This window comes from Natrix helvetica (genome assembly GCF_964273705.1).
Source record: "Natrix helvetica genome assembly, chromosome: Z".
Taxonomy (NCBI): domain Eukaryota; kingdom Metazoa; phylum Chordata; class Lepidosauria; order Squamata; family Natricidae; genus Natrix; species Natrix helvetica.
Window position 1 is genome coordinate 33,808,350 of NC_138554.1, and position 14,709 is coordinate 33,823,058.

At 36.2% G+C, this 14,709-nt stretch overlaps 1 protein-coding gene across 1 annotated transcript; it reads left to right on the forward strand.

The window, feature by feature from the left end:
- Window positions 1-1,578: 1,578 nt before the first annotated feature.
- LOC309401503 (olfactory receptor 12D1-like) lies at window positions 1,579-2,511 on the forward strand (the record flags this gene model as incomplete). The annotated part of the gene is made up of 1 exon (XM_081970565.1): window positions 1,579-2,511. One exon carries the CDS (start codon window positions 1,579-1,581, stop codon window positions 2,509-2,511), a length of 933 nt encoding a protein of 310 aa, XP_081826691.1.
- Window positions 2,512-14,709: the final 12,198 nt, after the last annotated feature.

The window sequence follows — 14,709 nt, forward strand, 5'->3', positions numbered from 1 at the left end:
GTCTGAGTCCCCAATTCCATAGTTTCAGGAAACCAAGGAACAAAATGGGCAAACCTGTCCAAAGAAAATTGGAATGCTATTGTTTAAAGACCTTCTCCTAATTTCACCATCTCAATTAACATTGACTTTTGAGGACCAGAACTGTGTACAAAAATTTAAAATTTCCAAAGTTCATTTTTCTTTGTTGTGGCAAGAAGTCTTCAAAAGTTCTGCAGTGTATCACATTTTCTGTTATAAATTCCATTGTAGCTGAACATTGTATCAGTTTCCACAATTTCTTCATTTTCAAACTTTTCGCAGTTGAAGCAAATGTAATGTTTCCTGAACTGTTTGCCTGCCAGTTTTCTGAATTAAATAATGTGCTAAATTTTTACATATTAATAAAGTTCCTTATTTTACTGTTTTCTATATTAGTTTTAAATATTGTCTATTTAATAAAAATCCTCATAAAAATAGTTTTATGAAAGAGTCACTAATAATACAAACCCCAAAAGAAAGAAGAAGACAAATGGTCAACTTCACACAAGATAATCATTTTATACCAGAACACCCAGCATAGATCAATTCTAAAATTATGCAATCCCATTTTACCTTACTCCAATATGTTTTATGGATTCGACATTACTTCACACTTGGTAGATATATAACTTCTTGGCCGGAGAGTAAGTATCAAAGTGTATCAATATGTAATATATGATATATGACCAGTGTGAGGTATTACAAAAATGAACTTTAAACTAGCTTTGAATCATTGGATAATTGTCTGAAATTATAAATGCTGTAAGCTGCCTAGAGTGGTCTCCAGGCAAGATAGGTGGCATATAAATTTAAATATTTTAAATAAATAAATAAATAAATAAATAAATACATCATACATACATACATACATACATACATACATACATACATACATACATACATACAGCTAATAGCGATAAACTAACACAAAAAAATCTTTCAAACATACAAGTAACAGATTAGATAAATATCATCAGTTACCAAGAAAGAATTGAATAAGTGCATGGATAAAATAAAGAGGCTAAATTGGATTGATTGATTCAGGTACAAATGTGTTTCTTCTTTATAACAAAGGGAAAGTGTACCTGTTCAACACCAACAACAATAGTTTCCCAGAAAGGTTAATGTCACCAATAATTTATAGCATTCATTGTGAATTAAAAAAAGAAGTTTCATCCAATTCTGGGATATATAGCCAGATATTCCATAGTTACAATATAGAGGTACATTCAGAAAATCATTCTTCTCAGAAGAGGCAAAGAATATTATACTATAACTACAGCTTGCATTTGGTAGGTTTATTCTGACTGAGAAACATGAATAGTGTCTGCTTACCCATTGCTATTGTAAATGTCTTATGTTCTTATTTCAATAAAATAATGCTCCTAATGTATCAAAAAAAATTCTGTGCTTCATATTTTTTCTTCTTTTTTTCTGTTATTTGTTACATACTTGTATCTTATTAGTTAAGTTTTATTATGTTTGACTTGTATGTATTTTTTTGTAATATTGAACAATTATTTCTGTCTATTTGTATCATCTTCTGCTTCCCTTTTAGTGATGGAAAACCAAACAGAAGTTAGAGAATTCATCTTTTTAGGCTTTAGCAAAGTTTTGGACCTTAAGAAAATACTCTTTGCAATCTTTCTGATGTTGTATTTGGCAACGTTACTTGGGAATGGAGCTATTTTTATTGTAGTTTTAATCGAACAAAACCTTCACAGCCCCATGTACTTTTTCCTTGGAAACCTTTCCTGCCTTGATATCTTCCATTCTTCAACAACAGTACCAAAGATGCTCTCTGGCTTTCTGTCAGAACTGCAGATCATTTCCTTCAATGACTGCATGATCCAAATGTTCTTCTTCTACTTCCTGGGCAGCAGTGAAGCTATTCTTCTTGGTGTCATGGCCTATGACCGCTATGTTGCTATATGCAAGCCTTTGCATTATACCATCATCATGAGAAAAGAGATTTGCATCCTGATGGCAGCAGCTTCTCTGTCCACTGGTTTTCTTCATGCTTTAATGCATGCAGTAGTGACTGCTCATCTACCTTTTTGTGGACCAAATCATATTGAACATTTTGTCTGTGATACAAAACCATTGTTAAAACTGGCTTGTGGTGGCACACAACTCAGCCTTATGCTTCTCAATACTGTGACCAGCTGCATTGCAATTGGTCCTTTTCTTATCACAGTCCTCTCCTATCTCTACATTATTACTTTCCTCCTCTTCAAATTGCAGTCACAGAGTGGGCGGCAGAAAGCTTTCTCCACTTGTGGATCTCACCTGTCTGTGGTGGCTTTACTTTATGTTCCTGTGTTGCTTAATTACATGATTCCTACAGTGGGTACATCATCTCAACGAGACATGATACTGACTCTTATGTATAGTGCAATTACCCCTGTTTTGAACCCACTAATTTATACACTGAGAAATCAGGAAGTTAAAAGAGCAATGAAAAAGTTTTGGGTTAAAACGACACTTAAGTAAAATGCTAAAAATATATTTTCCCCATTATAATTCATTGTCACTAATGGGATCCCTGCTCTCCCCAAACCTTTCATTCTCATTTGAACTAACTTTGTTCATTTTATTTCTTATATTTGTATATTGGATTTTGTCCCACAAGCAGATAAAATTTCAATTTATTCCTGGTAGAATAACCTTGAAAGTTTATTTATGCTGATAGAGATACAATGAAAACACAAAGCCACCAATATGTGTGTGTGGGGGGGTAGGGGTTAACTTAATCACTGCAGCACCATTGCACTGTTTGTGAATACTTGCCTCTTCATTTTCAATGTTGAATAAGACTAATAAGATTTTTAGTTTTACACTGTTGTTTGTACTTCAAATTATGAATGGAAGTCCACTACATGCATTGTACACTTTGTAATATAAGGTACTTAGACTTTTAAAATTATGAATTCTGGTATGCTGGTTTTTATTAGCTTCAATATGGAAAATTCACCTCTTATCAATATATCTGAGAATGTTGCAGTTTATGGAGATATGCAGTTTGTGAATCAAAGGTCATCCTTTGATACAATAATGGATATAATTCTATGGTATTACATGATGGAGAGGTCATGGCATCAGCATGGAAAGAAAGCAACTGTGGCATGAAACATTTACTTATAGATTATGCAAAGAAGAAAGACAGATATTAAGGAACTATTAATCACCTAGTATCAATGTCTAGGAGGAATATAGAACAACCAGAAATGCTTCCACATGAAGAACTCAAAATTAATCTCTTCTGAAAAAATTCTCAGAACTTTTTTTTATTTTTATTTTATTTTAATTAAACAAAAACACAAAAAAGAACCATTCTTCATTACATCTTGTAGAAAGTGTGTAGATTGGTTACAGATAACTTTCGTGCATTTCTTCCACAGTCATTACTTATAGTTCATATTAAATTATATACTTTAAATCAAAAATCTTTGTATATCTTACTATCAATGTACCACAATCTCATTTGTCTACAATTATTTAAACGTGCTTTTATCTCAAATTATTCATACTTAAAGACACAACCACATAATTGCATTCATTAGCTATTTCAAAAATACTCCAATAACATTACACTTTTATGACATATTCTAAGTAAAAGTCAATTAATAAAATTTCTAAATCTTTCCCTTTATTCCCTCAAATTCGCTGTTTAGAGTTTGTATCCAAGTTGCTTTTATCAATACCAGAGCATGTATATATTATTAAACAATATCCATTGACATTTCATTGTTGTTATTATACTTGGCTAAAAATCATTTACTATTTATATCCCACCTCCTCTCATCAAACCCAAAAAACATTACACCTTTATGACAAGACCTAAATAAACGTTTGTTAATAAAAGTTTGTTAACCCCTCGAAGACGGAGTGGCTGTGGGTTCCGGCCCCCCAGTTCAACCAGTTAATTCCATCTCTGGCCATTGGGGGCGTAAAACTGGCCCCCGTGGAGCGGGCGCGCACTTTGGGCGTCCTCCTGGATGCCCGGCTGTCCATGGATGACCATGTGACAGCCGTGGCAAGGGGGGCATTCCACCAGGTTCGCCTGGTGCGCCAATTGCGCCCCCTATTGGACCGGGATGCCTTACGCACAGTCACTCATGCGCTGGTGACGTCTCACCTCGACTACTGCAACGCTCTCTACATGGGGCTTCCCTTGAAATGCACTCGGAGACTACAGTTGGTCCAGAATGTGGTCGCGCGGGTGATTATGGGGAGTACAAGGTACTCCCATGTGACACCTCTCCTGCGTGAGCTGCACTGGCTTCCTGTGGTCTATCGGGTGCGTTTCAAGGTTTTGATAACGATCTTTAAAGCGCTCCATGGCACAGGACCTAGCTACTTGCGGGATCGTATCCTGCCCCATACATCCCTGCGACCAATTCGCTCGCACAGAGAGGGACTTCTCCAGGTGCCGTCCACCAGACAGTGTCGGGGGGCGGCGCCTATGAGCAGAGCCTTCTCTGTGGCGGGCCCAGCCCTGTGGAATGACCTCCCCCCGGATATCAGGACTACCTCTGACCTCCGCTCCTTCCGTGCAAAGCTCAAGACCCACCTTTTCCAAGTAGCTGGCCTGGCTCAACCATAGTTTGATCATATCGCTCCTGATGGGTTTTTAATCTTGTAATTTTACTTAGGGGATTTTAAATTGCAATCTTAATTCTATTTCCATTTATCTGTCTACCTCCTCCACATATACGTCTATATTTATGTGTATGTACTGTCTATATTTGTATTTTATGTGTTTTTATTGTACGCCGCCCCGAGTCCTTCTAGAGAGGGTGCGGCTAACAAATAAATAAATAAATAAATAAATAAATAAATTATTATTATTATTATTATTATTATTATTATTATTATTATTATTATTATTATTATTATTATTATTATTATTATTATTATTATTATTATTATACGAGTGTATCACAACGGCCAGTTGATTCGCCGGATTTGGCATTGATTACTAGTCGGGTCCCACCCAGGGGCCTAGGACATACGTGCAGATCCAAGCAGTGCAGCTTTTGCATTTGACTGATGGTGATTTTGTCAAGTTTTAACTGTTTTAAATGTAATTCCAGTGCTTTTGGAATAGCACCCAGTGTGCCGATTACCACTGGAATTACCACTGCTGGTTTGTGCCATAATTGTTGGATTTCAATTTTTAAGTCCTGGTATTTCGCGACTTTTTCATGTTCCTTCTCCTCAACCCTGCTATCACCTGGTATTGCGATGTCTATGATTGTAACCTTCTTTTTCTCAACCAGTGTGATGTCTGGTGTGTTATGCGCTAGTATTTTGTCTGTTTGTATACGAAAATCCCACAGGATCTTGACCATCTGATTTTCGGTGACTTTTTCAGGCTTATGTTCCCACCAGTTTGTTGTTGTTTTAATATTATAATTTTTGCACAAATTCCAGTGGATCATTTGTGCTACTGAATTGTGCCGCAATTTATAATCAGTCTGCGCGATTTTTTTACAGCAGCTGAGTATGTGGTCAACAGTTTCATCAACTTCTTTGCAGAGTCTGCATTTGGCATCGTCAGAGGATTTTTCGATTTTGGCCTTAATGGCATTTGTTCGGATAGCTTGTTCTTGCGCAGCCAGGATTAGTGACTCTGTTTCTTTCTTTAATGTACCTGTTGTTAACCATAACCAAGTTTTTTCACTGTCCACTTTATCTTTTATTTTTTCAGAAATTGACCATGTAAGGCTTTGTTCTGCCAACTCTCCATTCTTGATTTTATCACATCTTTTCTGTATTCTTGTTTCGTCTGTTGGGCCTTCAGTAGATTTTTGTTCTTTACTTCGATTAATAGATGTTCTTGACTTTCTTTTAAATAATCAGCCAGTGCATGTTTTTCTTCTTCAACTATTTGCTTCACTTGTAATAATCCTCTGCCACCTGATTTTCGGGGCAGGTATAGTCTATCAGTGTCACCGCGTGGATGTAAACTGTAGTGCATTGTCATTAGTTTCCTTGTTTTTCGGTCCAAAATGTCCAAATCAGCTTGTGTCCAGTTAACTATACCAGCTGTGTATCTTATAACTGGTATTGCCCAGGTATTTATGGCCTTGATTGTATTTCCACCATTTAATTTAGATTTCAAAATTTTCCTAACTCTGTTGGTGTACTCTCTCCTGACAATAGTTTTTACTTCTCCATGTTTGATGTTATCCAACTGCAAAATGCCTAAGTATTTGTAGGCTTCATTTTCATTGCATTTAATTAGTTGGCCATTGGGCATTTCAATTCCTTCACATGTAGTGATTTTGCCTGTTTTTATGGATACAGTGGCACATTTTTCCATGCCAAACTGCATTGAAATATCATTGCTGAATACTCGGACTGTGTTTGTCAGTGATTGGATTTCTATTTCTGACTTTCCATAGAATTTCAAATCATCCATATATAATAAATGTGAAATTTTTTCAGCTTCTTTGGCTGTTTGGTAGCCTAATTTCATTTTTTTTAAGATTACTGATAGTGGGATCATCGCGATGATGAAGAGAAGAGGTGAAAGTGAATCACCCTGGAAAATTCCTCGCTTGATATTAACCATTCGATAGTTCTCATTCCCTACTGCCAACTCAGTTCTCCATTGTTTCATCGCCTTTTCAGTGAAGGATGTAATATTTTTACTAATGCCAGTTGTTTCTAAGCATTTTATGATCCAACTATGTGGCAATGAGTCGAATGCTTTTTTATAATCAATCCAGACCATATTCAAGTTCGTTTTTCTTTTCTTACAATTTTCTAATATCATTTTATCAATGATCTTTTGTGCCCCTACTCCTTCTTTTGTTGCCTTTTTGCTCTACTGGCAAGATGTTGTTTGTTTCCAAATAATCCATAATGTTATCTGCAATAATGCCTGTGAGTAATTTAAAGGTTGTTGGCAAGCATGTTATTGGTCTGTAGTTTTCAGGTATTGTTCCTTTAGTTGCATCTTTCTGAATCAAGTATGTTTTTCCAGTTGTCAACCATTCATACATACATACATACATATACATATACATATACATATACATATACATATACATATATAAAAAGTGGAAGGAGGGGGACATAACTAAGGCAGAATATCAGCAAATAGCCCGAGCCTGTAAAGATGAAGTGAGGAAAGCTAAGGCTCACAATGAAGAAAGGCTTGCCACAAAAGTAAAAATTAACAAAAAATGCTGCTTCCAACATGTTAAAAACAAGAAAAAAGTTAAGGAAACAATTGGTCCATTGCTAGGAGAAAGTGGCAAGAAGGTGACAAGCAACAGGGAGAAAGCAGAACTATTTAACTCATGTTTTGCATCTGTCTTTACACAAAGGGATAAAACAGTCCAACCTATCAAAAGCAGCACCACAAAATTAGGAACACAAATTGAAATAGGGAAGAAAATGGTAAGTGAGCACCTGTCTACCCTAGATGAGTTCAAATCACCAGGACCGGATGGATTACACCCCAGAGTTCTGAAGGAACTAGCAGACGAGATCTCAGAACCACTGAATTATATCTTTCAGAGATCCTGGAACACCGGGGAACTACCAGAGGACTGGAAAAGAGCTGATGTGGTTCCCATCTTCAAAAAAGGGAAAAAATTAGATCCAGGAAACTACAGACCTATCAGCCTAACCTCAATACCAGGAAAAATTCTGGAAAAAATAATCAAGCAACGAATTTGCGAACACCTAGAAGCAAACAAAGTAATAGCCAAAAGCCAACATGGATTTGTCAAAAACAGATCATGCCAGACTAATCTTATTGCATTCTTTGATAATGTGACAAAATTAGTGGACCAGAGGAATGCCGTTGATATAGTTTACTTGGACTTCAGTAAGGCTTTTGATAAGGTAGACCATAACCTACTACTAGATAAAGTAGAAGAATGTGGGTTAGACAGCATCACCACCAGATGGATTGGTAACTGGCTGACCAACCGCACTCAACGTGTAGTTCTCAATGGAACTGCATCTACATGGAGGGAAGTATGCAGTGGAGTACCCCAAGGCTCTGTTTTAGGCCCAGTACTCTTCAACATCTTCATCAATGATTTGGATGAGGGAATAAATGGGGAACTCATCAAATTTGCAGATGATACCAAGCTGGCAGGAATAGCCAACACTCCAGAAGATAGGCTTAAGATACAGAAGGATCTTGACAAACTTGAACATTGGGCACTATCTAATAAAATGAAATTCAATGGTGAAAAGAGTAAGGTTCTACATTTAGGCAACAAAAACGGAATGCACAGGTACAGTATAGGTGATACCTTACTCAGTAGTAGTAACTGTGAAAGGGATCTTGGAGTCCTAGTGGACAACCATTTAAATATGAGCCAGCAGTATGCAGCAGCTGCCAAAAAAGCCAACACAGTTCTAGGCTGCATCAACAGAGGGATAGAATCAAGATCACGTGAAGTGTTAATACCACTTTATAATGCCTTGGTAAGGCCACACTTGGAATACTGCATTCAGTTCTGGTCGCCACGATGTAAAAAAGATGTGGAGACTCTAGAAAGAGTGCAGAGAAGAGCAACAAAGATGATTAGGGGACTGGAGACTAAAACATATGAAGAACGGTTGCAGGAACTGGGTATGTTTAGCTTAAGAGAAAGAAGGACTAGGGGAGACATGATAGCATTATTCCAATATCTCAGAGGTTGCCACAAAGAAGAGGGAGTCAAACTATTCTCCAAAGCACCTGAGGGTAGAACAAGAAGCAATGGGTGGAAACTAATCAAGGAGAGAAGCAACTTAGAACTGAGGAGAAATTTCCTGACAGTGAGAACAATTAATCAGTGGAACAGCTTGCCTCCAGAAGTTGTGAATGCCCCAACACTGGAAGTCTTTAAGAAGATGTTGGATAGCTATTTGTCTGAAACGGTATAGGGTTTCCTGCCTAGGCAGGGGGTTGGACTAGAAGACCTCCAAGGTCCCTTCCAACTCTACTATTGTATTATTGTATATACATATACATATACATATACATATACATATACATATACATATACATATACATATACATATACATATACATATACATATACATATACATATACATATACATATACATATACATATACATATATATATATATATATATATATATATATATAATTAAGCTGTATCCATTATCATTTCATTATTGTTATTATAGTTAATTATTTGATGACAAATAAACATTTAATAACAATCTAAAACAATCTAAAATTACTAAATTCCTACTTATTGATCAACCAAAAATTAACTTATTTTTTATTATCAACTTTCATTGTCAACCTGTATTTTTCCAGTAACAAAACAGTCTTCTCTCTTGCCAATTGTGATGTCAGTCTTCTTTTTATCTCCTTTATAAGGTTTTTAAAGACTTCTCTCCACACTTCGTTGCTTGAAGTATCTCTCAGGTAATCTCGTTGCCCACCAGTTGTTATTAAAATTAGCTTGTCTTTGGTTGTCAATCATGCTTCTGAAAAAAATTATCTTCTTAAATCCATCATCATTATCCTTTTTTCTTCTTCTGTATCTTGGAATCTGGGGTAGAGCTCCAATTCATCAAATTCTCTCTTCCATATGCCCTTCGTTCCACTTTCACCCACATTTGCTCTATTAATAAATTCATCTGTTGTCTTGTTTTTATCTTCTATATCTTCAGTCTCCCCTTTAATTTTCGGAGCTCCAACCCCTTCATCTTTTGCTGTGAGGAGCACTAGTTTTAGCAACTTCTTCTCAATTCTCCCATATACTTCCAATAGGTTTTGAATTCCAGCCAAGATATTTTGGAATTTTAAGGTTTCCTCATCTGAATATTGATCCATGTTTCCAAAAAAGAAGAAGGAAAAGAAAAAAAACTAGTAGCCACTACCACTCTAGCCTTCCAGGCCTCTTTTATTTTTTAATTTTAGGTTGACTTAAGCAGAAGTTCTTTTGTGCTCTTCAAAAGAGAAGGATTCTATTTTTTTTCCCTTTCTCTCCCCTGCCAAAATAGTTCTCAAAAGCATCTGCAAAAACAATTCTTGCCCTTGGCTCTTTATCAGTTTCTGTAAACAAATTGCAAATATTTCAGCTACAAAGTCAGTAAGATCAAAGAGGAAAAAAGAAGAGATACATTGTTTCAAAAACTCCAGCCTCTGATCTCCAAGTGGCAGTGTTGCTAGTTTTCACTTTCTAATATTTATCTCTGGCTTATAGGAAACAAAGTTCTTTAATGAAATTTAATAACAAGTAATAGGAAGAATTGTTAAAATAAAAAAGGAAGGTTTTAGTCCAGAAGTCAAAAAATAATGTAACAAAAAGCAGCTGAAAAAAATTACTCCTTTCACTTTAGGAGGAGAAACGAAAAACGTTGCAAGCACTCCAATCCACAAAGTATAGTTACAAAGAAAAAAAACTTTCCAAAGCAATCTAATAAAAGTTAATTTTGCCGCTTAATTTTTTTGCTTAAGGATCTAATTTGGCTTTTAAAAAAAGTTTCTTTGGGCAGTCTTTCCCAAAATGGAAAAAAAAAGCCTCACCAGATGGACTCACTTTCTCTTTTCGCTTCCTTCCTTCCGGAGCCGTCCCAACTTCATTAGCCTGGGGCTGCCTGTTTACCACCGACTTGAAGAGCTTCCCTTGGGTTATTCAGGGAGTTTGCGATGTCCCTGAGACCAGCAAGGCTTCGTCTTCCTAATCACTGTCTCTATGGGACAGTTTAGGTCCAAATGCATTGTCCAGCAGCAAAAGTGTCAACGGTGGCCTTGGAGTGTCGAGACCGCATGTTGTATCATCACAATGTTGGCTCCTCCTCAGAACTCTTTTGAGGTTTCCATAAAAGGATGATTTCCTTGAGTGAAATCTAAAAATTTGCTTTAAATAAAAATCCCTGTAAATGTTTATTACCACCTACTTTCTCCCTTCACATACACATCTTCTTTCCTCTTCAAAAACATTAGGTCAGTATTGGAATTCAGAAAACAAAGAGTAAAGGCTATGCTTTAGAATGTATCTTGTTCCATTACAATATCACAAATAACACATTTTTAGGGTATCACAACTTATTTTAAAATAATTTTGTTTATAATTTGAAGTAATACCTTTTTAATACAACAATGCCAGATCAAGGTCCAAAAAACATTTTTCTGCCTTTGCACTGAAACTTTGTACAGCTATTTTTTACATAGTAAACATACTTGTCACCTACATGCCTGGGAATGAATTGATTTTTTTAAAGCTTCTCAATGACCTATTATTATTATTACTATACGATTGTATCACAGTGGCCAGTTGATTCGCCGGATTTGGCATTGATTACTAGTCGGGCCCCACCCAGGGGCCTAGGATGTCGTAACATATTTTCTTAATATACGTGCAGATCCAAGCAGTGCAGATTTTGCATTTGACTGATGGTGATTTTGTCAAGTTTTAACTGTTTTAAATGTAATTCCAGTGCTTTTGGAATAGCACCCAGTGTGCCGATGACCACTGGAATTACCACTGCTGGTTTGTGCCATAATCGTTGGATTTCAATTTTTAAGTCCTGGTATTTCGCGACTTTTTCATGTTCCTTCTCCTCAACCCTGCTATCACCTGGTATTGCGATGTCTATGATTGTAACCTTCTTTTTCTCAACCAGTGTGATGTCTGGTGTGTTATGCGCTAGTATTTTGTCTGTTTGTATACGAAAATCCCACAGGATCTTGACCATCTGATTTTCGGTGACTTTTTCAGGCTTATGTTCCCACCAGTTTGTTGTTGTTTTAATATTATAATTTTTGCACAAATTCCAGTGGATCATTTGTGCTACTGAATTGTGCCGCAATTTATAATCAGTCTGCGTGATTTTTTTACAGCAGCTGAGTATGTGGTCAACAGTTTCATCAACTTCTTTGCAGAGTCTGCATTTGGCATCGTCAGAGGATTTTTCGATTTTGGCCTTAATGGCATTTGTTCGGATAGCTTGTTCTTGCGCAGCCAGGATTAGTGACTCTGTTTTTTTCTTTAATGTACCTGTTGTTAACCATAACCAAGTTTTTTCACTGTCCACTTTATCTTTTATTTTTTCCAGAAATTGACCATGTAAGGCTTTGTTCTGCCAACTCTCCATTCTTGATTTTATCACATCTTTTCTGTATTCTTGTTTCGTCTGTTGGGCCTTCAGTAGATTTTTGTTCTTTACTTCGATTAATAGATGTTCTTGACTTTCTTTTAAATAATCAGCTAGTGCATGTTTTTCTTCTTCAACTATTTGCTTCACTTGTAATAATCCTCTGCCACCTGATTTTCGGGGCAGGTATAGTCTATCAGTGTCACCATGTGGATGTAAACTGTAGTGCATTGTCATTAGTTTTCTGGTTTTTCGGTCCAAAATGTCCAAATCAGCTTGTGTCCAGTTAACTATACCAGCTGTGTATCTTATAACTGGTATTGCCCAGGTATTTATGGCCTTGATTGTATTTCCACCATTTAATTTAGATTTCAAAATTTTCCTAACTCTGTTGGTGTACTCTCTCCTGACAATAGTTTTTACTTCTCCATGTTTGATGTTATCCAACTGCAAAATGCCTAAGTATTTGTAGGCTTCATTTTCATTGCATTTAATTAGTTGGCCATTGGGCATTTCAATTCCTTCACATGTAGTGATTTTGCCCCTTTTTATGGATACAGTGGCACATTTTTCCATGCCAAACTGCATTGAAATATCGGTGCTGAATACTCGGACTGTGTTTGTCAGTGATTGGATTTCTATTTCTGACTTTCCATAGAGTTTCCAATCATCCATATATAATGAATGTGAAATTTTTTCAGCTTCTTTGGCTGTTTGGTAGCCTAATTTCATTTTTTTAAAGATTACTGATAGTGGGATCATCGCGATGATGAAGAGAAGAGGTGAAAGTGAATCACCCTGGAAAATTCTTCGCTTGATATTAACCATTCCATAGTTCTCATTCCCTACTGCCAACTCAGTTCTCCATTGTTTCATCACCTTTTCAGTGAAGGATGTAATATTTTTACTAATGCCAGTTGTTTCTAAGCATTTTATGATCCAACTATGTGGCAATGCTTTTTTATAATCAATCCAGACCATATTCAAGTTCGTTTTTCTTTTCTTACAATTTTCTAATATCATTTTATTAATTAGGAGCTGATCTTTTGTGCCCCTACTCCTTCTTTTGTTGCCTTTTTGCTCTACTGGCAAGATGTTGTTTGTTTCCAAATAATCCATAATGTTATCTGCAATAATGCCTGTGAGTAATTTAAAGGTTGTTGGCAAGCATGTTATTGGTCTGTAGTTTTCAGGTATTGTTCCTTTAGTTGCATCTTTCTGAATCAAGTATGTTTTTCCAGTTGTCAACCATTCATCAATTTGACCATTTTGTAAAATTTCATTCAGTTGCCTGGCCAACATTGCATGTAAACTGGTCAGATATTTGAGCCAGAAACCATGTAATTGGTCCTTTCCAGGTGATGTCCAATTCTTTACTTTTTTTACTCGATTTTTTACCATCTCAGTTGTTATTTCTAATACTTGCATTTGTTTGTTGCCAATGCTTTCCTCAAAGTCATGTATCCACTTTGCTTCCTTATTGTAGTCCTTTGCATTTCCCCACAATTCTTTCCAGAATTCAGCTGTGGCCTGCTTTTCTGGTTTTTGACTTTTGGTGCCACCATTCACATTAAGACTTTGATAAAAACGCCGTTGGTCTGATCGAAATTGTTGATTTTGTTTATACTGGATGATTCGTGCCTCATATCTTTCAATTTTTCTAGCTGTTGCTGTTATCTGCTGTTTTACAATCTCTACAGCTTCATTGATGTTTCTTGTATCCAATCTATATCTTCTGATTAGCTGATCTATGATTTTTCTGTTTTTAAGCCGTTGCTCATGCATGTTCTTTAAGTTGCTAGCATCTGCTCTTAATTTTTTGACTTTTTGTTCTAATCGGATTTTCCACTTTGGCTTTGATGCTTTTTCCATTGTGTGATTAGGTACTTTGATTTTAATGCCTAGTTCATTAGTGACTATTACAGCTGCACTGTACATTAACTGATTTGTTTCCAAGATGGATCCTGATTCCATTGTTGAAAGCACTGCATTAACCATTTTCATGATAGGACCCAAAATTTTCTTAGGGACAGTTTTTAATGATGGTAAACGTTGCCTTTCCTCCCTAGCCAGAAAATGCTCCATGATCTTGTCCTTCAGTTCATTTTGTTTTTGAGTTGGTTCATCAGTTGGTTCAATGGTAACTAGTTCTGGTGGTAGTGTTTTTATTTCCCCTCCAGCAGCTTCCTCTGAGAGTTCTCCTATGATTTCTTTAGTTGTGTCATGAGTATCACTTATTTCCTCTTGTGATGTTGTTGTTTTTTTGCAATTTGCCTGAATTCCTCAAGTTCAACTTCGCTAAACACTTTATTTCGTATAATAAATCGCCTTTGATCTGCTAGTCGTTGTCCACTAACATTTGAATCTGGATATTGTTGTTTCCATAAATCATACATTCGCTTTAAATAGCCTCTTTTTTTTGGCTCTGAGTTGTAATAACAGGCCATTATGGCACGATTTTCATCTGCACTATATTTCTGTCGTTTTGTTGGCTGGTCCACTTGTAACCCACTTGGACCAGCCAACAAAACGACAGAAATATACTGCAGATGAAAATCGTGCCATAATGGCCTGCTATTACAACTCAGAGCCAAAAA